This window comes from Paroedura picta, chromosome 3 (genome assembly GCF_049243985.1).
Source record: "Paroedura picta isolate Pp20150507F chromosome 3, Ppicta_v3.0, whole genome shotgun sequence".
Classification (NCBI taxonomy): Eukaryota; Metazoa; Chordata; class Lepidosauria; order Squamata; family Gekkonidae; genus Paroedura; species Paroedura picta.
Window position 1 is genome coordinate 20,984,130 of NC_135371.1, and position 26,892 is coordinate 21,011,021.

Genomic DNA, 26,892 nt, shown 5'->3' on the forward strand with positions numbered 1-26,892 from the left:
AAGAAGTCAGAGGCATTGATCTGATTATTGGCTTGAGATAAGTTTTATCAATCCTAGTTTTGTTTTTTTTTGTTTTTCTGAGTGCGGAGCGGTTCATTTCCTCTTGGTTAAATTATTCGGATGCTGCCTTTGTGCAGTGTAAACACTGGCGAGTTTGTAGATTGTCACTGAATAGTGCATCAGATTATGATCTTTCCCTCTTGTGTATTTCTTCGAGCTTTTTTTGTTGCTCTATAAGAGTGCTCGTGACATAACCGCTAGGGCCTACATATCGCTTCCTTGCTCGAAGTCCGACTTTGATTGTAATATCTCAGATGCCAGCTTGAAAGGAAGCTGCATAGAATATCACTATTGGCTACCGTGCTTTCCTCTTTAGTTAGAAAGTTGGCAGGGCATTTGGGTGCCGCTTTTACTGCAGGACAAAAGTATTGCAAGACATTGCGTTCTTTCATGGGAGTTGAGGAAATCCCAGGAGAGAGTGCTAAAAATAACAGCAGCAAGTGAGGAATGAAAAGCAGGAGCCAAACGCTCACATGTGTTTTCAAAATGTATATACTCTTTTAAGTGTCAGTTACTGATCCCTGTTTGCCAACATTACCCTGAGGTTGCACCTGAGATTCACACGTCTTCTAGACTTAACGTGAAGGACGTATGCAATGCTGCCTGGCAGGTTTTCTGTGTTCGGCTTTTGGTGGCACAGTAAGGTTCTTTCTGGCAGAAAGGGAAAGCTTATATGAAGCTGCAACTTAATTTTCCTTGAACAGGTTTGACTGCCTGAACTAGGAAATTGTACAGAGCATCCTAATAAATTATGACTTTATTGTTAAGAGCCCTGAAACAAAAGTTGCGCCTTTATTCCTTTAATTTTTCAAGATAATCTTTTGATCTACATATATGTTTGGGGAAGGAAGCTAACAATGTTCTGAAAGCTTGGGCCCGGGTCCTCTTTTGGGGCAGTGCTTACAAAAGCAAACTTTCTGGCTATCCCCCAGCCCTCCCCACTGCAACCAGCTGTGCATCTGGAAGTGCTAGAATCCCACGAGCCCGTTGGTGCCAAAGTGGGGGGTCTTCAGCATGGCGTGGACTTCCTTTCTGCCAACAGAAGTGCTATCTGCTAGAAGAAAACAGAGGGCTACAGTCATTGATACCAGAAAGGCAATATGAAGAGCCAATATAATTTGTGTGAACTTTGAGTGGGTTTTTTGGGGACAGGGGAATTGGTCCTTGATTTTGAAATTCTTGGAATTGGCACCTGTAGAACTGGCGGTGACCCTTCTGATGGAAGACTCTGCTGGCATCCTAGGAATTATTTATCAAGCTATTGGCTTGGATTCAGTGATGCAGGAAAATAAATGGACTTCGCACAGTTCCACTTGTGCATGATATTATATAAGAGCAAGCAAAACAATTTCCCTATTTATTAGAACACTGAGAAATAGGTTTCATGAAGTGGAAACACAGGTGGGGATACAATAAAATGGTCTTAGTGCAGTAGCTAGTAGCTATCACGATCTTTCTCTTGTGTTTCCGCTTCTTTTTGTGTCTTATCCAACCTGGTGTTTGTCATATGTTTATGGCCTTTGGACCATGTTAAAGATTTTGCTGTTGGGGGGCAGGGCGGATGCAAAGGGAAGAAATTTGCCTGGAGGTGTTATAGCAGAAATAAGCTCAGTCTTCTACAGAATAAGTCCATCAGCTATGGCTTCGAATTAATGGTGTCCCATTCTATACATCCCAAACATTGAAACTAGTCATAGCTCTCCAGTCAACGATAACACTCACTCATGATATAGTTCTCCTCTAAGTATGCCTGTTTGGTGGCCTGGATGGGAAAGAAAGCCATTATATAAATGTTGTGAATAAATAGTAATGCATTCTCAGGGTTCAGATACCAGTCTAATTGAAATGAAAGATCAAAGATCAAATAAACTGTAGTGACACTCAGACAGTATAGGAAGCCTTTTCCATTTGGAGTGTGGGACACTGTATATCTCCTTACTCCTTCCCTTTGCAGCAAGAGCATACGTTGTGTGGCATAAAGGGCTACCCTGCAGTCCAAAGATTTGAAGTTGTCTCACCTTAATGTAACCTGCATGCCATTTTGTCACTGATGAAAATGAAGCATGCAACCTTTTACGCAAATATGAGTGTCAGCAATGAAGAACAAAGCCATCCCAACAAGCAGAGTGTTCAAAATGACTCTGCCTGCCGGCAATGAAGGCATTTGGTTAACATCTAGAAGTATTCTATCTGCAAGTGGGTCTGTTTTATCTATCAATGAGTTTCTTGCTGTAAGCCAGAGCAGTGCAGTATACTATGGGACTCCTGTTTGAGTGAGTTTATCTTGACTTAAAGCAGTGGTCCCCAATCCCCGGTCCGAGGACCGGTGCCGGGCCGTGGATCAGTCGGTATCGGACCGCACCTCCTCCTCGTCCTCCTCCCTGACTGCTGCCTCAGGGGCTGCCCTGCCACTCTGCCACTGGCTCAGCTTTGGTGCTCTCCGGCGGCCGCCATGGCAGGGGCTCCCCCTCGGCATGGCACTGCGCAGCTGCTGCTGGCAGCGCCCCCCAGTGGGCAGCGGGAAGTCAGGGGCACCGGCAGGAAAGCAAGTGAAGCAGGGGCTCAGACGGCGACATCCCTCAGCAAAAGACTACCCCCCCCCCGGGCCTCAGTAAAATTGTCAAGTGTTGACCGGTCCCCGGTGATAAAAACGTTGGGGACCACTGACATAAAGGACCAACATTGTTAATGCAAAGCTGATCTCTTGTTGAAGTGAATGGGGAAGTCTTTGTAGGCAGGGCTGCCCACATTTCGGTTGTAGCATCACAGTCACAAGGGATCAAGGTGACAGTCTACAGACCTGACCGATCTTTCAAGGGGATGGAGAATTATTACATTTACACCCAGGACAAACATTGGACAAAAGTCGCAAGTAGCTGTGTTGATCGACAGACAAATTCCAGAAACAAAACTCATATGTGTGGTGTATTAATTGATCATCATGTGGAAGTTGCTGTTGAAGACGATTGAAGTCTCTAGAAAGAAATGCAAATATGAATGTTGCATCTTCTTCTAGTGTAACTGGCGGGGAGCAGATTTGGGGTGCCAGAACATCTCCACTCAGTACACATATCATATAATATTCAGCGCAAGAGATCTTACAGTTATTTGAATAATAATTTTTTTTGGATTGTGAACCAATGAGAGAAGTAGGAAAAAAATAGTAATATTTCATTAAATGCTTAAAGCAGGCTTTCTCAACCAGGGTTTTGGAAAACCCTGGGGTTTCTTGATGGCCCTGGAAGGGTTTCTTGAATGGGTGGGAGTTAATCATTTGTAATATATATTATAAATTTGTTAAACATTTATCAGGTGATACGTATGGTCATTTTGACCCACCCTCCCAAAATGGCCAATGATGGGCCTGGGGAAGGGGATAGGACCAAGGTGGGCATGTACACATGTATGCCTACCAACCATATTCTGCATGATTATGCCACTTTGGGGGTTTCTCAAAGCCTGAAGTATGTTTCAGGGGTTTCTCAATGGTGAAAAAGTTATGAAAGGCCTGGCGTAAAGCTTTATGATATTGTATCATGATTTGAGATTAATGGCCACCTTAGCTTTGGGAAAATCATGTGGGAGGAAGATTAATAGGTGCTAATGTTGCACAGTCTCTGTCATAAGACATGCTCCCTGGGACGACTGAAGAATGTATCCTGAAGTGTGTGGCTTTATGGAGACATGGCTTTGTGAATGACTCGTAAATGCAAGGCACATGGAATTTTTCCTTGCGGGTTGGCTTTTGAGAGGACCAGCCAAACAAGTTTCAATCGAGTGATCTTTGTTAGAAAGAAACCATAGGCTTCATTACTATTTAGGTAGACATGAGCTGCAGATGCCAATTTAAATAATGTAGCTGAAGCTGTCTGTGAATAAACTGGTAGAACAGGATGGGTGTGTTATAAAAAGTCAAATCCAAAACTGCTTGTGCACAACATGTTTGGGCTGCCCTGCATCAAGGCAGGCAAAATCTTCTGCTGTAACTGTGTTGTCACTGTAAGTTGTTCAGAGCGAATGAGGATTTTTGCAGATGCCAGTCAGAAAATATTCTAAAGACAACAGGAATTGCAAGTCAGGCACAGAAGGAAAAAAGAAAGCATTAGAGGGTACCAATCTTTTGTAATCAGGGATAGGACAGAAAGGCAAGCTGTGTATAAGATGTAATGGAGAAACTGATCCAGGTACTTTCTAGCAGAAATGTCTTTAAAATAATTCCCACGGCAGAGGAAGAAATATATATTTCATCCAGAGGATACGGAAGTAGAGGTGGGAATGATTAGTGGCACTTTGGTTAGGAGCAGGAAGAAATTCATCCGCTCAGCTTTACCCAGTTTTTCCAGAAGTATCTATATACAATTTGCCACCCAGTGGCCACCATCTGCAGGTATCTAAATCTCTGTTGGGGCCATGGGAGGGGCGGGGCTAAAGAGATTTTTCTGCATACTTGGGAAAATAAAAATACATTGAGGGGGTGTTAAATCCCCCCCAAAGGATCATTCTCTGTGCTTGTTCAGGGAATGCTCTTTCCTTACCTGTGTGGCAGGGCCTGGGAGCCACTGCAGGCCACTTGGGAGCTCCCACAGTAGTGTGGGATGCCAGGACTTGTTCAGTGGACATCAGGAGCTGTTCCAGGCCTGCTGCACCAGTGGACACTGGGGGCTGTTTGGGTCCCTGCTACAGTGGCAGATACTAGGAGCTGCTCGGGGCTTTGTTGTAACCGGCACTGGAAGTAGCTCTAGGCTTGGAGTAGCTCTAGGCTTGGAGCAGCTGCCAGATACTACCAGTAGGCTTCAAGGCAAGTGGTAAGGCAGGATTCACCAATGTGATGGAAGGGAATTCTTCTCACAAGTGACAGTGTGGGAAGGAGGAAAGTAAGATGCAATCCCACAAGTTCTTGACGATTCCCTGCCATGCAAGCAGTGGCTGGCACCACACAACTGGACCTAGGTAAAGGCTGCTGGGGGTGGCGAGGGAAAAAGCTTAAGACAAGAGGGGCAGATAAAAGTAGATTGGCTGTTGGACGAGGAAAGGTTTGCCAACTACATATTAGGAGATGTCTAGAAATTTGGAGGATTCTGTTTGAGTAGGGGAGGGACCTCATAAGGGTGTAATAATGCCATAGACACCACGTTTCCTCAAGAGGAACTAGAGTTGCCAACCTCAAGGTGGCAGCTGGGTGGGTCACTTGGAATTACCATTCTTCTCCAGATGACAGAGATCGGTTCCCCTGGAAAAAAATGACTACTTTGTAGGGCGAACTTCATGGCATTATACCCAGGTGAGGCTGCTTCCCTCCCCCCCATAAACCTCACCCTCCCAAAGTTGCACCCCCAAGGATTTCCAACTTGGAGCTGGCCGTCCTAAGACTGCAATTGTGAAATCTTTTGTGATCCCAAGAGATCTTCAAATGTCACTAGAATCTTTAAAGGAGAGAAGGAAGCAGGAAAAGGGGAGAGTCTATGGATGCTTTCAGGAAAAGGAACAAGGAAACAGTAGGAGAGAGGATGGTGAGATGTCTTCAACTCCTTGTGGCTTCCCACTTGTATCTTTTAGTATAGATCTCAAATTGTGGCTACTGCTAGTACTCATTGGGGCCTCTTGGACATAAAGGTTTATTTTTCCCTGCCTGGTCCCAAAGGCACCAGCGATATTGTAAGGTCAGGCATCAAGGTGACAGATCTTCTGTGGTATCAGACAAAGAGGCCAAGTTCTAGTAATGGCCAGTCCTTCCCGTCGAGAAGCAAGCTTAAGCTTGGCAGAGGTTATATAGATATCCCTGTTCAAATGACTTGGAGTCCTTCTTCCTCAGTAATAGTGTGCGAATTGAACCCTTTCTTTTCTGTCTTCCCACTCCTGTATGTGATAGCATCAAAAGGAGACAGTTTCTTAAAATGCTTGTTTTGGAATGATGGTCTTCCAAGAGTTGTTGAGAATTGCCTGTAGTTGTATATACAGAGTTGACGTAAACACAGGCTATTAAGCTGACAGGTGCCTGGGGGACAAACTGATGGGAGAGCATAGGGGTGAGTGCAGCTAAATCCAGGTTGGAATACTGTAATGTTGCCTGGCCTTTGGTGGTTGGGTGTTTTATGTCCTTAAAATACTCCAGGCCCTGCTGTCCGGGCTTCCTATTTCAGGCCACTGGGGTTCTTTGTATGTTGATGCTTCTCTGTTAAGTGGATTATAAGTATCGAACAGTCTGTCTGTTGCTGTTATAAGGAATGTCAGGATTGCCCACTCATCGTTAATTGGCATAACTTTAAAATGCATTGCTTTCAAAGATGCTGCCCACTGCCGTGAAAGACAGAAATATTGTAACCAATCATTCTCTTGGCTTTTCTTCCTGTGAATGTGGTCCATTATTATAAGCCACCTTGAACCAAGAGGGAAGGTGGAATATAAATGTTTTAAGAAAGAAATAATCAATTGACCAAGATGTCACAGTAAGGGGCAGTATATAATTTGAATATTTTTTTTTAAAGTACTAATATCCACCAGGCTTTGATGAGTTGTCAAGGGATCGTTTTGCTTATAAAGCAAAATATATCTGTTCTTAACCTGCATTAGAGGCCACTTTTAGCTTCTCATTAAGAAACTTAACTCTTTACAGCCTCGGCCACGAGATGAAAAATGAATGCCATTGTGTGAATTCCTAATGGTCATTTTGCACATCACAGAATGCCAGTATCTGGAACTTTTAGCATAGGAGCAGTACAAGACAATGTAACAAAGTCTAACTTAACATGGCCAGCTATTAGCGACAGTAAATACAGTTGACACAGCCTCCCCCACTTTTACAAATTATAAAATATGAAAACGGCTTTATTTTATTTCACGATCTCTCTGCAGCCCTACAATATGGGAAATTCTAGAGTTTTGCCAGGGACAAAGATGGCTGCTTCCGCCCAGGCAGCATGCTCCTTTGTTGCACACATGTGTGTGCATACTGCTCTCTTTTCTGACTGCGAAGCAGTGGGGGAAGTGCGTTCTTTCTCTCTCAAACTCACTTCAGGGCATCTTTGACAGGGTGGAAGAAGAACTTCCCCGCTGTCTGGGATTGCTTCTTTTCTGCTGTATGATAGCAACATGTTGTGGCATTCTGGAAAACGCTGCTTCAAAAACTAGCATCTTTTAAAATACTTCTTTAAATGCACGGCTGAGAAAAGAAAGAAGCCATAATTGCAATCTGGTTATATTTTAAACAGTGCTTGCTTAAACCATCACATTTCACAACAGATCTACTATCTGCCATGTCTTTGGGCCATACCATACAATAACATGCAGGTTTTTAAAATATCCTTTCGTGCAGCCATTTTTACTAAATATAAATTTTTCCAGGTATTGCTTGGAATCCTCAATCTTGTTTGAAAACAAGGCTAGAAGAGACCACGAAAAATGAGTAAAACCCAATATGTAAGGAGACACAAATTCCTTGGTACAAAATTGCAAATACTTTTAAATGTCTGGAATTTACTTTGCAGAATACTTGAAGTGTCTGAAATGCATTCGGCTTATTAACTAATATAGTTCTGTGGTCTGAGCTCAGTATATTAGGAAACCTCTTTACCAATACTCCCTTCCCACTGTGGGGTCAGTCTTGAGGCCGATGCTCGCTTCTGAGTTGGGCATAGTTGTAGAGCACATGCTTTGCATGCAGAAGGTCCCCATGTTTAATTGCTTGTGCCTAGTTAAAGGATCAGGTCACAGGTGGATCAAAAGACCTCAGGCTGAGAATCTGGAGAGAGGCTGCTTTTCAGAGTAGGTGATACTGCACTGATGGACCTGTGGTCTGATTCAGTGAAAGACAGCTTCATGTGTTTATCCAAGTGCTTAGAATCATAGAGTTGGAAGGGGCCTCCTGGGTTATCTAGTCCAACCCCCTGCACTATGCAGGACACTCACAACCCTATCGCTCATCCACTGTAACCTGCCACATCCTTGAACCTTCACAGAATCAGCCTCTTTGTCAGATAGCTATCTAGCCTCTGTTTAAAAATTTCCAAGGATGGAGAACTCACCACCTCCCAAGGAAGCCTGTTCCACTGAGAAACCGCTCTAACTGTCAGGAACTTCTTCCGGATATTTAGATGGAATTTCTTTTGCATTAATTTCATCCCATTGGTTCTGGTCCATCCCATCGGGGGCAGGAGAGAACAACTCTGCTCCATCCTCTACATGGCAGCCTTTTAAATACTTGAAGATGGTTATCAGATCCCCTCTCAGTCATCTCCTCTCCAGGCTAAACAGATCAAGTTCCCCCAAACTTTCTTCATACGTCTTGGTCTCCAAACCCCTCACCATCTTTGTTGCCCTCCTCTGGACATGCTCCAGTTTGTCTACCGCCCTCTTCAACTGGGGTGGCCAAAACTGAACACAGTACTCCAAGTGAGGCCAAACCAGAGCAGAGTAAAGCGGTACCATCACCTCCTGTGATCTGGATACAATAATCCATTTGATACAGCACAAAATCCCATTTGCCTTTTTGGGGATGCTTAGGGGTATGAGGTTGGGAGGTCGATCCCAGCGGCCGGCTCAAGGTTGACTCAGCCTTCCATCCTTCCGAGGTCGGTAAAATGAGTACCCAGCTTGCTGGGGGGTAAACGGTAACGACTGGGGAAGGCACTGGCAAACCACCCTGTATTGAGTCTGCCAAGAAAATGCTAGAGGGCATCACCCCAAGGGTCAGACATGACTTGGTGTTTTCACAGGGGATATCTTTACCTTTAGAGATACATAATTCAGTGTGTGGAGCTGGTCATTATTGGTTGGTGCCCCCATACACTGGGATTCTTTCCTGATCAAACGTAACTTTCCCCTCCCCATTTACATTTCCACTGGCATTTCATAGGGCCTTTATTGCACTCGTAAATTTGATTTTTTCAGTGATTTTTGTGCCTTTAAATTATCTTGTAATATACGTCATTTTGAGCACTCCGGAAAGGCAACTGTTACGTATTATAAGCAACATATGTTGGGCTTTTACCAGTGCCCATAAAATGCGCTGCTTTGTGCATGACACGGATACTAAAAAGTGGTTTTATACTTGGCAGGATCTGCAGCAGGAGAGCTCCTTATATGTCTTCCCTGAGACAATCTGCAGGGCAGAGATTTCGGATGTTTTATTGGAACAGCGGAAGCTTGTAAAGAGAACTGCTTATCTAAGTCTGAAGGCATGAATTTTGGCCTTGGCAGTGTATCTTAGCAGCAGATTTGTGTAAAATCCAGTGTTCTTGGCAGTTTAGGAGGGGGGGGGGTTGTCACCTGTTCTCAAGATCAGTTGCCATTTCTTAAACGAGCATACAAAGGATGTTGAGAGTCTGTCGAGAAATAAATTGGTGACTTTCTTGTAAGCAAAACAAAAAACAAAAACCCTCAGTCTAATCACATGAGAGAGATTTGAGATTTTACAGGCGATGCAATATTACGAAAATTTAACATAGCATTTTAAAATTATTCTCTTCCCCCCTCCCCTCCCCAAGTAAAGGAGTCTTCAGTAAAATTGTTGCTGCCCACCTGGGGAATTCATTTGTAATTGACTGACTACTCTGCTACATTATTGCAAGCTTCTATAGAGGGTTGAGTTCAGAGGTGCTGTTCTGCTGGCAGCACTTCATTGATGGAGGACTGGGTGTCACTCTTGCCTATTCTCCCCTCTGACTGCAGGTCCCCTTTGCCCCCCCTTGCCCTTCCCATGCTATTTAAGTGTTGCTTTTTAAAAAGAACATTACATAACATGCCCAGAGTACTACATACAGAACTCTCCATAGTGAATTGGGAGTTTTGGGGTTCAAGTAAGACGTCTTACTAGCCATCTTTGCATGTATACAAGACCTCCAAACAGAAGTCAGTTAATTTCACAGCTCTCCCCATTGTCTCTGCATATAGCTGTGTGTGAAAGACATGTGGACTGAATTGCGAGGATTTTTTAAGACGATGCTCTTGGGCTGTAGAAGGGCCTTTAGTTGCAAATGTTATAGTTAATGGCATCCAGTTAGCATGACCCTCTTGTTCAGGATGTGCAGTAATTACAAAATGAAAAAGCAGATTTAAATTAGTGAATTGTTACTTATGGATGGAAGTCGTCCTTTAAATCAGTCTGTCCTGACTTAGTTGATTATTATCCTTGGGCAAAATCTTTCATTTTTAACCTGGTGGCTTTCTACAGTCATGGAATGCCTGTATGCTCTCAAGTCTTTCACATTTTTATCACGTTCTTCCTCCATTTTGCCCTTAACAACTGCCCAATGTCACAAGTTTGTTGTGAGGGGAAAATAGAGTAGGGAAAACCCTTGTTTGTCAGAATGACTGCTCCGGGTTTACTCACCGAACTTTATTGGCGGCGGGAGGACAGTCTTGCCAGCTTTAATGACATTATTATTATTGTTATTGTTGTTGTTGTTATTATTATTATTATTATTATTATATCTATATCTATATACTGCCCTTCTCAAATGCTCAGGGCGGTTTACAGGAAACAGGAAAAAGATACATATAACATGCTGAAATTTCAAGGTATAATCAGTATTTCCATTTCCCCTGTTCAGCCCCCTCAAGTACTCCGTGGAAGGTCAGGGGACTCTAGAACAGTGTGCCATTTAGGGTGAGGCGCTATAGCAAGATGAAACCAGTCTCCTTCTGCTCCTGCAAATGACACATTATGCTGAAGGTTTCCTCAACTCTTGGTGCTTTTTTTTAGGGAATCGCAAAACTGCTGAAGGCAAGAAACGTCTACAGATTAGCTCTGTTCACAGAAGTCTTCGGTCCTCTGTGATAGTGTATTTTTACCGGCTACTTGTAAATTGTTTCAGGCGAAGGATTTTGTCTTTTCAAGAAATGTGGCATATATTTCTTATAACTATATTCCTTCTCTCAGATTCTCTCTAAAGTTATGCTGGTTCCATGCTTGGGAGGTGGTATATCCCCCCCCCCCGAAAAAAAACACCTTTATGTATATATTGGTCAGTAAGTCATTACTGTGGTTGAGGGATCCTGGTTTGGATACATTTTTGTGCAGTTGCAGCATTTCATGGATCAGGCTTCCTTAGAAAGAGGTAAGAAGCTGGCATGGTGGCACTCAGCAGTCTGTCTCATTCAGTTATGTCACACTGGAGGAATTTTGCCTTCAGTTTTCCTTTACTACCTTGTTAGACAAAGCTGGTAGTTCTACTTTGTGGCATTCAAGGCAGTTTACAACATTAATAAAATAACAGATGATAGAACTCATCAGAGGCCGTTCACCAAGTATATGGGCCCCAGGCCATGAAAGGTCACAATCGACAATGGGAAATACACCGCAGCTATTATAAAACTGGTGCGATGCACAAGCACACCTTCCTCTCAGTTTTTATACTTGATGTCTTGGTGTAAGCAAATGCCATTACTTGAATGAGGATAAGATTTGTCTCTAGGACCACGCTGATCACAAAAACAACCAGGGTCTTCCTACCAAAGGTGGCCAAATATTGTTGCAATGGGAAAGTTTGTCGATGAACCATTGAAAGAGAATGAGAATCTGCTGAAGTGTCATAGAGAACTGCCAGTTTTCTCCATGCTGAATTGATAGTAAGCCTCGCTTGTATATCACACCAGTTTTATAATAGCGGCAGTGCGGTTTCCCAGTGTTGATTTTAACCTTTCATGACCTTGGACCCATAAACTTGGTGAGCAGTCTTTGATGAGTTCTATAATCTGTTGTTTTATTTATATTGTGAACTGCCTTGAATGCCACAAAGGCAGTTTCCGTGTGAATTTATTTATTTATTTTATTAAATTTCTTTAACACCCTCCCATAAGGCTCAGGGTATACCACATGGGATACATCAAAATGTAGTGATAGTAACATAATAGTGGCTTCAAAATTCAACATAACAGATTATAACAAAACACTATAACAGACTCACAGTGTGACAACAACTCTCAACTTTTGGCAATCAAATTGGGAAGTGGGCTACACTCATACCGAAACATTAAACAATGCATCTCTTCAAAAGAGTTGTGAAACATTAAACAATGCATGTTTAAGTTCTAAGAATACAGTTACTATTCATGGGTTCTCCCTCCCCCCATCATTTATGGACCTATACTGCTTCAATTTATCCCCGGATTTCCCTATTAAATTTTTCCTGTGTTCTCCCCCCCCCCTCCTCCAATTTCTTTTGAGAATACTTGCTCCAGTCTTTCTCTAGAAGCTGGTTTAGGTTTTTTTTTTCCCCCTTTCATTACGCATCATGTTGCTATCGGTTTTCTTCATCCCTCCCTCTCCCACCTACCTCCAGACCACTTTTCAGTGATTGAAGTGTCATCATTGTCTAACCCTTCACTTTTGGGGGAGTAAGCTTTTCAGCATCCCAAATGTATCTGAGTTTTCTTGGGAAACATGGGGGAGGGGAGAAATATTTGTGAATTACCAGTAGATCTGCAAACAGCAAGAGGCAGGAGCAGATTGCTCCCACCTCTGAGCTCTTTGTTAGGCTTCTGCAGTCCTTTCAAAGTTTGAAGAGGCTTCAGAAGACTGCACCTGCTGGCTCAGCTTAGGACTTGGTTGGCTTCTCCTTGGCTGGGGCTGGTTCCTCTTAGAGTTCTGTTTAAATCAAAGTGCAAGAGAGGATCTCCTGGGGTGGTGGGAAATGAGAACTCCATGCTGCCTTGGCTGGGGATGAACCCTCTTGCAGATCAGTTTAGGCTGAGCTGCGAGAGAAGTCAACCGAGGATTGGCTGGGGCAGTGAGAGCTGAAAGCTCACCCCTGTGTCAGCTTGGTATCTCTCCTTTTGCAGCCTGGGAGGGAATAGAAGTCAGCCCAGGTTCAGTTGTGCCCATGGTGTACAATTTTGTTTCTGTTTTTTTTTCTCTCCCCAAAATTCAGGAATTCCAAATATGCCATATCTGAATATTGGGATCCAGGATTTTTTAGCGCCCCCTCCCCCATTCATTATACTGAAACTGAAAAAAAATGGGGAAGGATTTTCACAACCCTAGTCCCATTCCTTTCCCACCCCTTAAGTCATATGGTCTCATTTTCGATTTTCTGAAAATATAATCCTTAGTACTTAGATTGATAATATCGCAGTAACGATAGCTTACGGAGGCTATCTGAATCTGAAGCTTTAATTTTTTTTTTAAAAAAGGAAATAAATCTTTTGTTCATTCCCTGCAAAGATATGTCTTTTCCTTATGTCTCCATGAGGGAAGGAACTAGAGACTTGCTGTATTTTTTTTTTAATGAAAGCTTTGAATTCAGTCAACCTGTTGAACCCACCATTACAACAGTATGTTGATATTTTAGTGGTTTTTTTAATGAGCCATTGTATCAATATAAGCATGAGCAAAAAATAAAGGGCAGGGGTGCTTTGATGGCACCAATGATTACAACACCCACCACTGAAAACTGATTAATTAAGGCACATGTGAAAGAAAGTGAATGGACTTCCCCGTCTTTGAAAATACGAACAGAGGGTAGATGCATTGTAGAACCATTCCCAAATTAATTCCAGTGCTTGTGGGTTGACTGTATTATTAATGCAAATGTTTCAAGATTTTCTAAGGCGCTGGAAACTGACAAAGGGTTACCTGTGCATTCCAGTATCATCTGAACCTGCGGAATGTATGTTTTCCTGTGCTGGCCTTGCTGTTAATAGTCTGTGTGCCAGAATTACACTGGATGGTGTTAATTTTTCTGAACAGAAGTCCATTGTGGGGGTCCATAATACATAGGAATATGTATGCAGTTTAGTGAGTTTGTTATTTAACCAGTAACACTTTCGGAGCATTAGTTCGGAGCATCAGTTTATTAAATGAAATGTACATCCCTGGTCTTCAGGCCTCCTATGATAAAATCATGGGACTTACTGCTCAAGAGTCCCTCTGGCTGTTCTGGAGGACCAGCAGCAGGGAAAGGCCTTGGCCTCCACTCCCCTGTTGACGGCTTGCCACTGTTGGGAAGCAGATGCTGGACTAGATGAGTCATGGGGCTAATCCAGCAGGACAGCCATTATATTTCGAGTGATTTCTGTGACTCTTATTTTATATTTTTGGGTTGCAAGCTACTTCAAGGAAAGATCAAGACATATTATACATTGTTGAACATAAACAAACTGGAAGATTATTATTATTATTATTATTATTATTATTATTATTATTATTATTATTATTAATTAGATTTATTTCCCGCCACTCCCCGTAGGCTCGTGGCGGGTCACAACAGTCCCAACAGATATAGCTAGGGTTGGAATATTTTTCAAGTTATGCAACTTTCTAAAGTTTGGTTTGCATTCAGTATTAAATAAGTGCAGAGAAGATCAGGGCACATTGTCATAATTTCAGCTAAGTGTTTCATAGTACGGGAAGTAAAGTGGTGAGGTTACTCCCAGGAGATTCCACTATCATCCCTTCATATCTTTTTACACAGTTAATTTCCAAAATGACTACTCAGTCACGGGATCTTGTTCTGTGCTTGAATGCTGTAGTGGGTAACTCAAGCTAGAGCACAGGAGGGCATGGTCTTACTTGCTTGGAGGTACAGTGGAGTTCGATCTTCTGGCTGTGAAATTCTGTTTTAAGTATTCGGTTGCACATTCATTACACATTGGCAATTGATATGCTGAGCAAGAAAATAGGACTCTATTTACTAGAGGAATACAGCGGGAGGTTATGCCATTGTGACTTGTTGACTGTGTTCTGTTTGTTCTTTGTTCAGACAATGGAAATTCTTTTATCTTGTCATAGAATATATATTTCTTTTTTTGGTAAGGAGGGAATCCTCCCCCCCCCCTGAAAAGCTAAGCTTTGTATTTATATAAATGATAATGGCCAATTCTAATTGCATAGGCTGTCTTGCTGGCTCAGAAATTCAGATGGTTTAGATGCCCATTATTTGCCTTTCAAACTCTTCCAATTAACAAGTGCTCCAAGAAACCCAAAATGATGCAGATTTGGTGTCAGGACACTTTTTGCCATGATTGTAGAGGTTGGCAATGCAAGAAGGCTAGGTAAGGGGACCTAAATATTTGGTTTGGGGAAGGAGAAATTGATTCAGGGCTTCTAATTCCTTCATGCCACACATGCAGATCTGAGACTACATGGCATGCTGTGGTGCATTGTGTCAAGAAAAGGAGACTATGTAATATGGCACCCCATTTGAGGAGGTGCTGCTTCTTGTGTGTCTAGTTTTTTTGTTGAAAACAGTTTTTCCACAACTATGTTTTGTTGGTTCTAAAATTCCGCTTTTCTCCCCAGTTGGAACTCTTAAGTGGCCTTTTGGATGTTGTTCCCTCCGTCTTCTATTCTCTTACACCAACAGCCTTTGGAGATAGGCCAGGCTGAGAGTTTCTGAGTGAATTTCCCAGTGGTAGAAGTGGGGCTTCAGACCCTGGTCACCCAGGATACCGGTTACCCCTCTGTCCATTACATGGACATACACCGGCTATTTCTTTGTTATTTCTTTATTTTAAAAATGTCTGCCACGTAAAATAAGTCAGCCAGCAAAATTTGAGCAATTCAAGATCCATTGGCTTCAATCCAAGAATTAATGGTGGAAAATTTTGATTTCAGGTTTGTCAGTTTCGTTCTCTTTGAAATCCATGATGTCAGGTCATAAAAAGTCAATTGCACTATATATCATTAGAGGTTGATTTGAAAATGTTTTAGAACAATTGTTTCAAAATTAATTTAATGTATTCTGTGGGGGGTTTTAAATAATAATTTTAAACGTAATGGATCATCGGGATGAAAGGCAGAAGGGGAATCTTCAGTGATTTTTTTTCCTGGTGGAGGTGTCACATAGTTCTTTTACAAAAATTGTTCTAAAGCCATTGTGATCAGCTGTGAGACATACACTTTGTCTTTTTATTTTAGATATGCCAATATTTGGTCTTTGTCCAGCTCATGATGATTTCTATTTGGTGATGTGTAACCACTGTAATCAGGTCGTAAAACCACAGGCATTTCAATCACATTATGGTAAGTGCTGAACCATTTTTTAAACGTTTGTATCATTAGAGGTGAGGTGAAATCAGGATTAAGCCTCGGAAAAATTTGACGAGCCTTCTTTGTGATCTTTAAAGTGGATGGTGCCCATGGCCTTACATAAATACAGTGCAAATGTGAATCATGCTTTCAAGTAATATTCTTTGCCATGAAAACTTCCTGTGTTAATGAATCATGGGGTATGATGTACTCCCATCAACTCATAGTTAAAAATTAATTGGGTTGGTATGAAACTACTTTACATAAATTATATTGTTTATTGTTTAGAAATTCAAATCCAACATGGAAGGGTATTGGGGTGAGTTGCACTCCAATTCAATTCGCAAGTAGAGAATTTGCCGTCTAGCTAAACATTACATCTAAATATGTGTGTGATTGTGTGGGGTGGAGAATATGTCTTGCTTGGGGAAATACAAGGCATTTACTATCCCGTAATAGCAGTGAGTATGTGGAAGGGCAATCAGTTTGCAAGAATTGAAACTTAGTATGCCAAAAGTTTGTAACTAGATACAGAGACTAAGAGGGTGGCTTAAAATGGCCCCTTCAGCCACTGAAAGTTTTTTTTTAAGTCATTGAAATTCCACATTATGTGAGAGTAACACTGAATCTGATGTATAAGTTGGCAACCAAAGTTCTGTGCTTCCGGTATAACTGGGCCTTCATTCTAGTAATTCTGCTCTGTGCATCTAAAAAATGGCGTATTACGGAAACCACCAGGATTTTATGATGTTTTGGAGTCAATATGACCCCATAAGCCTGTACACCTCGTACTTTTCATGTTCCTAGTTATTCCATTTTGGGTCAGTCATTCTCCAGTAATGTTCCATAATTTGCTTTGCCCTCCCCCCCCCCCCCCCGATTGATAGTTCATGGACCAGTGAGGCAGAACTGACCTTCTTATCCTTGAGAAACATATGAAATTACTTTACTAAAACATTTGTAAAATGTTTTACAAAAAAACCCTCTTTTTTTACAACTTTTGAGGTATTGCACCACTCTTATTGGTGGGACAGTGCAGGTGTTTAAAAAGGTACATCGACATGATCCCGCCCTTGTTCTGAAGGAGCCAGATATGCTATTGATATGCAAGAGGTATTAAATGTATTATATGTGGTTTAGAATGCCTCTGGGAATATTTCTCTATGCCCTAAAGTTACTTCAAATCTGTTTGTGAAAACCGACTTTAAAGTCGAAAGCACACCTCGTCCGTCTTGTCAGAAACAGCCACTTAATTTCGTTCTAGTGATCTAGAGTTTGTAAAAACTAAACACGATTGCAATAATGCAGCAAACATGAGGCAAAAAGGCTCCAGGCAAACCTAACCTCTCTAATGTGGCATGCTTTTAGTATAACAGACCCATTACTTGTTGTTGCATGTAATTAGCCCGGTTGCGATGAGTTTTATGTAACCTGCTCTTAATGTGCTGGTATTAGCTGGCCATTATGCTGCAAAAATACAAGGGTAAGTCAAAAAAGTATTGCTATAAAATCGTAGAAACCTTTATTAAGCAAAAATATCAAAACGTGAAGCTGTTGTCTCTTGACATATCCTCCACCCAGGTCGACACACTTCTGAAGGTAGTGTTTCCATCTCTCGAACCCTTTCCCAAAAAATTCTGCACTCTGATTTACACCATGTCAAAACGGCAGATTTGGCATCCTCAAAGGATTCAGATTGTGTGCAACTTTTAAATGCTCCGAGTCTTAGCAGTAAAAAGAATTCTGAAGGGGCCAGATCAGGGCTGTAGGTGGATGGGGCAAGGTTTTCAACAAAATTCTAGTAGCACAGCCCTTGCTACCCTCAGAGAATGAGCAGGCGCATTGTCATGATGAGATAAAAAAAAATACCTCAGTGCAAGTTTCCTGGTCATCTTCTCATCAATGCAGTTTTCAGAGGTTTTTGAAGGCATCCTCATGAGACTAAGGCAAGTGTAGTACCGAGAGAACTTGTTTGCAGCCATCCACAGATTGCAGAGTCATGTTTAAACAAATTTTCTTTGGAGTAAACCCATGCACGTATTCACTGGAACCCTAATGGCAATACTTTTTGACTTGCCCTCGTATAAATGGTGTGTTCTTATACATAGAATAATTAGCTCGGTTATTTCTTTAAAATGTTCTAGTGAAGGAAGGTGTTTGAACTTTTCCACCTTCTTTGTAAAAACGGAAATTTAACTGCGAAATCAAATTCGCTTGTTATTTTAATAGATTTTGGAGACGACGACACTCTTGCTAGAACCTGATAACACTCCTGGCATCAGGTAGTCACTAGGCTGTTGCTTCGGTACCAAATGTTGTACACAGTCACTTTTGGCTGGTCAATATGGATGGGTATGCTGCTGGTAGCACCGATCATTGTTATGCTGTTAAGATTTAATTACCAGAAGCCTTAGCAGCATATGTGAGAGTATTCCTGCTAACAATGATAGGAAGATAATGTCATGTTCACAGTCCAACACCCTGGGGATTATATCTCTGGAAGTATCCATTATAACCTCTTAAGAACAATTCTAGAAGTATTACCGCTGTGAAATAGGTAGCTCTACGACTGCCCCTAATACCTTCCAACATGACTTACTGTGGGGGAAATTGCTGACCCATAGCTATATATTGTCACCTATGCGAGACAACTGGAAGAGCCCATAGCATTGTCCCCTGTGAACTGCTGCCATAAGTGTGCTACCAAATTCTCACTAATTGTGTTAGCCCAGCGGTTTCCCATTACTTCGAGGCCTTGTTGTCTGTTCTTCTCTTCAGCTCAATCAGGTTATAGATTTTGTGCGGGAGATTAATCACAATCATAGAGGTAATTAATTTGTGTAACAACATATGGATGCAGAAATTTTGGATTTTTCTGTGATCTCTAGGCAGCCCCGGGTTCTGGGCCTGCCTACAGGATCACTCAGTCTAGTGCTAAAGTTCCCCTAGAATGTAGATGCTTGAAATGGTGAAAGCACTGTCATTTCTCCCTGTTTTCCTGTAGTTTATAGTAGAGTCAAAGAGAAATTTCTCCACCGATAACCTTTTAGTTTGCAAGCAGAGGCCTTTTCATATTCTCCCCTTCCCCTACCCCCCGCCTTCTCCCAAGTTCTCATTCCCTCTGCCTTACCTCTGATGCGCAGCAGCTTACCATTAAGAAGTAGGAACTTTAAGAACTCTGTTTGAAGCAGAGTTTCCACCAGAGATAGGCACAGTTGCTATCTTGATGTTTTGGAGGAGAGGCATGATGTAAACGAATGTCTTTATTACCAGATGTTCAGAACACAGGCATGTCAGAATAGATCCCTCCGCTTTTGTGTCAGATGGCAAGAATGTGCGCTGTTGGTGTCTGATTAAATCAGGGGTAGTCAAACTGTGGCCCTCCAGATGTCCATGGACTACAATTCCCAGGAGCCCTTGCCAGCATTCGCTGGCGAATGCTGGCAAGGACTCCTGGGAATTGTAGTCCATGGACATCTGGAGGGCCACAGTTTGACTACCCCTGGATTAAATGATCAGTCTCCAGTGACTTTCTGCGTGGAATTCCTGTGTCTCCATTCTCCATGCTAATATTGCATATGGGTGCCACTTTGGCCTCCCAAGATTGCGAAACCAAAATCCCCATTTTTGGTATAAGACGGGCTATATTCTCCTATAAGCTTCTACCTATAGTGCAGGGACTAGAAAGCTGGATTGTGGAAATCCTACCTAAAGTTTTGTCATCTGTGGAAAAATTATACCTAAACTTCTGCGCATCTGTGAAGTTTATTTGGGAGCTTTGGGTAAAATCTGTTGAATTTAAACCATCTCATAAAAATGTGAACGTGTCAATACAGACTGGTATCCCCATACCTATGAGAGCCTGTGGCCAGTATTATATTATTATAATATATATAAGGTTTAAATTCTTGATACCTATAAAATTGATAAAAATATTGAAGACTCAGAGGACTTGTCACTGATGAATCTCACTGAAAACGGATATTACCTGGATTCCGTTTTGACAGAAGTCCTACAGAATAAACAGATAAGGAAAACTACAAAAAAGGACACTTTTCTTTCTTTTATGAATATATTTATTGTATTGCCATTGGATAGGTCTTTTCCTCTCTGTTATGTTGCACATGGTGCAGCAGCAGCAGCGCAGGAAGAAGAAAAATAAACATTTTTCCGTAGCAAATGCTTGTGTGAGAACCCCATTTACAGATTAAAACAGATTGAGCTGTGGTGCAATGGTTTGGGAACAGCATTAGCTTCTTTAGTTGAAGGAAGTGAGACAGTCGTACTAGCTCTGCTGATTATACTGGCACGATTTACATTAATTTAATATAAACGTACTTTCTTTGAGAGAGAAAATAAGCTGTAATTTCAATCCATGAGGAAAGCCAGATATTCATAATCGTTGATGAGATTGCCCAAGTTCACGTAACTCTCTAATGAGACACACTGTAAAAACAAATCACGTTTTATGAGACCACCTAACTCCTGGAAAGAAACAGAAACGTTACAAGGTCGCCAGATGGCTGAAAAGGAACGAGCAGATACATATACACACATACTTCTCTGCGATATTTATAACACATTTAATCCGGTGGTTCTCAAAGGCTGCACCCTGATTGGCCCTATTCCAACTTGGACAGCTGGACACGTCCCACCCCCCAGGCTGTTTCACAAATATATAGAGGAACCATGGATAAGGATATTCAGTCCTGAGCCCCTTCTGACAGCCCAACTTTAATGTGGACGCTGTAAGTATTGGGGACTTCAGATATTGAGATTAGCATTCTTTTCCCAGGTTTAGTCCATTGTACCAAGAAACCTAGCTCCATAGTTATGACTGCCCAACTTTACCTATCTCACCAAAACAAATAATGTCAGATCAATATGCTAAAGTCCCCGTTGTCAAATACCAGGCTGGTGAATGGTAAAACCACTAACAACCAGGACTTGATTTCAGATTAAGGTCTGATCATTTACTGGCATAGTACCCAGAGTTCCTTTGGTGATGAAGATAATCAAAAGGGAAACAAGGTTGTAAACTTCTAGGCCCCTTTCTCTTAATACGAGTTACCTAATTTCTGTGGCTGTATAGCCCTCAGCCGAAGATTCTAGACAGAAGGACAAAGGGATACAAGTTTTTAAGATGATGTTCCTATTTGCCTCATTGAGCCTTCTGGCAGTTAAATGAAAGGACACTGGGAACCATTCCTGCACAACTGTGAGTAATGCATGGCCTTTCAAAAAGTATCTCTTGTCCATTACAAAAGTACAGCTCTGAAGTCCATAGGATCCCAATGCAGTTCAAGGACATTTAGGCCACAATCCCATTCATATGCAGTTTAATAACTAATGGAATTGGGTTGTATAATTATTTGTTTATTCATTTAATTTTATATACTGCCCCTTGCTGTCTATTGGTTAGGAAACTCACTCTTACCTGTTCCTGTCTCAGGTTGCAATAAATATAAAAGTACTTTCTGAAAAGCATTCTGGTTTTAGGTTGGTGAACTCTGAATCTTCCATCTGTTATGATCGAGTTGCCAAAATAAAAGTGCCCTGCCCCCGCCCCTGAAAGGGACCCTCAGCCTAGTGAGCTAATGCCAAACAGGCGCGTGGTTGCTGGCTATCCATGGCCTGAGTTAATTTTATAATTTAGCAAATTACCATTAGACACTTCAGCCAGTTCTGCATAAATACTTTTCCATTCTTCAAACAGTAGTTCGCCGAGTCTGAATTCCAGCAGCTGGATTTTAATCTCCAGTTCTAGTAATGGCTGATTTAATTTCTTCTTGGCAACGCTCTGTGAAATTCTATAGCTGTCGCAAGAAACACCCTGGCATGTCCCCAGAAACATTTTGCACTTTGAGTTGAGCGTCGGATTTGTTTCAGTAAAGACACTTCAACCAATTACTTATTTTAAAATAGCACGCCATTTAATGAAGTAGCAATACTTGGACAGTCGTTCTTCTAAAATAAACAAACCAAGGGTCAGGGCTTGAAAGCACAACGGTCACTTTATTAGCCAAAAACCAGAAATACCTTCTAGCCAGTGTGAGCAGTAAACCAGGTCACAATTGTACTTGCTGCCTTGTTTTGGAATTAAAAGCTGTCTGCCTTACATGAATGTTAACACACGACCCTATGTTGCAGAGTTTTGCTTTGCAGTTGAGGCTGTAAACAAAAAAATGGTGTTTTTGCTGTAAGGCAATAATAGCTCTTGATTGTGAGAGCTTTTTAATACTCATGCATTAGTGGTGTCTGATAAAATGGCGATGGTTCAGTTTACTGCAGAATCTGTAATTAATATTATTGTAGTTAGAGTACAGTATGTGCAAAAACACTGAGCGTAAAATAAATCTGGGACTCTTTGTTCTCTTCTTGCCTTACGTCGATTGGTATGAATTGAGCTTCATACTAATATGCCAGATCAAATGTATGCAAGGCGAAAGTCTGGGTATACACAGGGAGGGAGAACTGCTCTCGCTTCCAAGATGACAACTTCAAGCCCAATCACATATTTGATTTTTTGGGTAATGGCTGGGATCCAACCAGCTTTTCCCCTGAAGAGGAGTCTTCTTTAACCAAAAAGGTTCTACCTCCTGTTGCATAAAAGGGCCTTCACTGTGGTTGTGTGAGGGTAAGGTCTAGTTCTTTTTTGGATTTGGAAGACTGAAGCAGGGTCTAGTTCTTTTTTGAGATGGTAAGCAGTGTCTGAGCAGTAGTGCTTTAGACCAGTGGTCCCCAACCTTTTTATCACATTTTATCAATAAAATGCTTGACAATTTTATTGTGGCCCTGGGGGGTGTAGTCTTTTGCCGAGGGACGTCACCGCTGCCTGAGCCCCTGCTCCACTTGCATTCCCACCGGTGCCGCTGACTTCCCGCCGCCCGCTGGGGGGCGCTGCCAGCATCAGCTGCACAGTGCCACACTGAGGGGGAGCCCCAGCCATGGCGGCCGCCAGAGAGCACCAAAGATGAGCTGGCGGAAGAATGGCAGGGTAGCCCCAAGGCAGAAGCCAGGGAGGAGGACGAGGAGGAGCTGCGGCCCGGTACCAACTGATCCACAGACTGGTACCGGTCTCCGGATCGGGGGTTGGGGACCACTGCTAGACTACATTAACTCACATTAATGAGCCAGCGGTGGGCATGGGATTTTTACTGCGTGCGGAGAAGTAGATTTCAGAAGTCAGCCCTGGAACTCTTCTCTCCTGATGTCTAAGTAGAGTGAATATTTTTGAATGGAGGCACATTCAGTCACATTGAGTGCCCACCTACAGCTAAATATAGAGCCTTGACTAGGGTGATTTACATACAACCAGTTTATACATGCAGGAGTTAATAATGGGCCAATATTGTATTTTATTGGGGTTTTAGTGTGACCCGCCGCAAGCCAGTTACTGAGAGCGGCGGGATATAAATTGCAACATAAATAAATAAAATAAACTTATGCCATATAGTCAACTATACTGTTTGGTTGGGAAGAAGTAGATATGTTGTCTTCTTTGTTTTTGTTGTAAACACATTATGAATAACCAAGAATCTCATAGAACCTTAAAAACTCACACGTTTTTTGTTCTAACGTCATATTTTTGTGGTATGGAGCTGGTTTTCTTCAGATGCATCTCAGCTGTAGACCCTTAACATTTATGTTGGCCTAAAACTGTTAGTCTTTAAGGGGCCACAAGACTCCTGTTTATTTTCAGCTGTGATATACAAACATTGCTTGCACTCAAGAATGTGTGGCACATTGTGAAGTATGTTCCATTGGCAAGTACACATGACCAGTTTATACTCCAGAAAACTCAGGTTTGTTCATTTTGTAAGTCAGCGCTAAAGTACTGCAGTCTGGGTCACTTCAGATGGCTTTTGTAACAGCCAAACATGCTAGTGGTTGCTCATCTAGTTGCTGACTAATTCTGCAGCCACAGCTGTATATTCATATTCTGCACAATTGCGCCACTTCTGGGGTTTCTCAAAGCCTAAATGTCTTAAGTGTTTCCCAATGGTAAAAATGTTGCTGGTGTAAAATATCCTTGGGAAGTACAGCTATGTACAGACCCACCTGGGGTTCTTCCCATCCCCTTCAGGCCCATCATTGGCCATTTGAGGGGGGGGGGAGAGAAGATCATATCACTCAACAAATGTTTAACAGTTTTAAAAAAATATATTAAAAATTAACTCCCACCCATTTGGGAAACCCAGGGCATCAAGAAACCCCAGAGTTTCACGAAGCCCTGGTTGAGAAAGCCTGATATAGACTAATCTCTTCCTCCCCAGATTACTAACATGGTTTGATTTTACATTCTCAATTAAGAGGTGAGAAATTCTGTCTGGTTATCAAGAACATTACGTATGTGTGTATATATTATTTTAAAAATCTCAGGCTCAAGCAAGCCCTAATTATGCTCGGTATATTTAAGGCTGCCTGCCGTTTCTTGGGTGGAGGTAGGACTACCTTTGCCATTTGGTTCAGGTGGATAACCATGTTGGACTGAAGCAGCAGAGCATCGTTTGAGTCCAGTGACATCTTTAAGACCAACAGTGTTTTATTCATGGTGTAAGCTTTCCTGTGAGGAAGTGTGCGTGCACACGAAAGCTTGTACCTTGCATAAAGCTTCAAGTTCAGCAAAGGTGCCACTGGACTCAAACTTTATCATTTTGCATGTAACACTTGCGTATAACCAGAGCCAGCTTGGTGTCATGGTTAGGAGTGTGGACTTCTAATCTGGCGAGCTGGGTTTGAATCTGCGCTCCCCCACATGCAGCCAGCTTGGGTGACCTTGGGCTTGTCACAGCGCTAAGGAAAACTGACCGAGCAGGAATATCAGGGCCCTCTCAGCCTCACCCACCTCACAGGGTGTCTGTTGTGGGGAAGAGGAAAGGAGAGGCGATTGTAAGCTGCTTTGAGACTCCTTCGGGTAGAGAAAAACAGCATATAAGAACCAACTCTTCTTTCTTCTTCTTCCCTCTTCTTCTTCTTCTCTCTTCTTCTTCCCTCTTCTTCTTCTTCCCTCTTCTTCCCACTTCTTCTTCTTCTTCCCTCTTCTTCTTCCTTCTTCTTCTTCTTCTTCTTCTTCTTCTTCGGCATGTGGCATCCACAAAGCTTCCTCTCCACACAAACCAGTTTGGGGTGGTAATGTGCTGAGTGGACTTGCCGTAAAGTAGTGGCCTCAAGCCCAGAACTGTTGTATACCCGTGACAGTGAATAGACACTTTCAGGTCTTCAGGGTGGTGAGGGAGGAGGAAATAAGCAGAACAATGGTGCTTCCAAAGACTAGGTTTTAGTACACAAGGACAGTCAAGCTGTTGCTTGCCTGAAGGAAGTTAAAACAGTTATAGGAATCTCTTCTTAGAAGAGGCAACTCCTAGCTTAAGTCCCACAGTGTTAAGAAAGTAAAGCTATCCAGTAGCAGTTACCTGTGTTGATAATCCTTTAATAGTACATGCATTGTACCAGTTGCATTACTGTCCTTACAAGAATACTGCTGTGTAAGTGCTACTAATACTGCATGTTGTCAGCTATGGAATGAGGACAAGAATGTACAATTCCTGCCAGATCCTACTGGGGATCATCTGGTCCAGTGCCCTCTTCCCACAGTGCTAAAGCAGATACCTCTGTGAAGCCCACCAGCAGGGTATGGAAGCAAAAGCCTTCTCCTGCTGCTCTTCCCCAGCAGCTGCTGCTTGAAGGCAACACTGCCTTGAAGGGCTCGTTTCAGCCATCACACATGGTGGTTCTTCTGGGCAGAAGGCAGTTTTACTGCACCTTTGCACCTGCCACATAGCAGAACTAATCCTTGCCACTTGATCAATCAATATAGATGATCAGCATATCCTGTTTCATACACTTTACAGCAGGGGTAGTCAAACTGCGGCCCATGGACTACAATTCCCATCAGCCCCTGCCAGCCTTTGCTATGTTTGCTGGCAGGGGCTCATGGGAATTGTAGTCCATGGATATCTGGAGGACCACAGTTTGACTACCGCTGCTTTACAGCAAGCTACGATTCAGTCAATGATTGCGTTGGCACAGAGGGCTTCACCCAGTGCTGTATAACTTGATAAACAATAGTATTTTGATAGGAAAAACAGTAATATTTTATATTCTAAGTCTTAAATGATGGCTTGGAACCCAGCCTAGATTTCCATGGGGGCACTAATCTCCTCCCCTCCCATAGGAGCTCTCATTTCCCCCCAAGCTATTCCTGGTGTCTCCTGTCTTCCAGGAGCAGGATTTTGGCCTGCCATGAGAGAGGGGAAATTTCCTCCCCCCCCCCCCCCGGATTGTCTTTGTTTCTTACAACTATTGAAGTTTAGGCAGAATCTAACCAGATGCATTTTTATTTTAGAGCTGCAAAATAAGTTTAGGTCTAATACTGTGTATGTTTCCACCCCCCCCCCAATTTCTCTTTCTGGGGGTAAAAAGGGGAGAACATACCCCTGGTCTCTTGGTGAGTTCCCAGCCTTATTTTGTGATTCCTGTTTTACTGCTGAATGGTATGACTAGGCTCCCCACTGCTCCTGGGTTTAGGTTTCTAACTATTAGTGCAAAGTGTGTCCTTTATTACTAGATGCCTTGTAGACTCCTGGATTATGCCCTTAATAAATATGGGCCACAGAACATTCTGTACTTGCCTCTACAAAAGATCGCTGTCATGTGTTGTGTCATAGTCACACAGACCTCAAAACATCTGCATCTTATTTTGTCATTCATGGTAACAAATACTACACGGCCATCACAAATCTAAGCCATACTCTAATAACTACCAGTAGTACGCTTGCCTTCAGTGACTGTCCCAGTGAGCTTCATGTCTGTGGATTTCATCCCTGTTACTAGTTCCACACACCATCCGCCACATCACACAATCT

General features: G+C 42.4%; 1 protein-coding gene across 9 annotated transcripts in view; it reads left to right on the plus strand.

Moving 5' to 3' along the window:
• Nucleotides 1-26,892, plus strand: part of ATXN7 (ataxin 7) — a 132,592-nt gene that overhangs the window by 68,434 nt on the left and 37,266 nt on the right. For 8 of the 9 annotated variants that reach the window (XM_077325045.1, XM_077325048.1, XM_077325049.1 and 5 more), the window contains one exon: nucleotides 15,914-16,018. The exons of the other annotated variant lie outside the window; for it this stretch is intronic. In XM_077325045.1, the coding sequence (XP_077181160.1) occupies nucleotides 15,914-16,018 (105 nt within the window). The remainder of the gene's footprint in view (nucleotides 1-15,913; nucleotides 16,019-26,892) is intronic. 9 annotated transcript variants of the gene reach the window in all.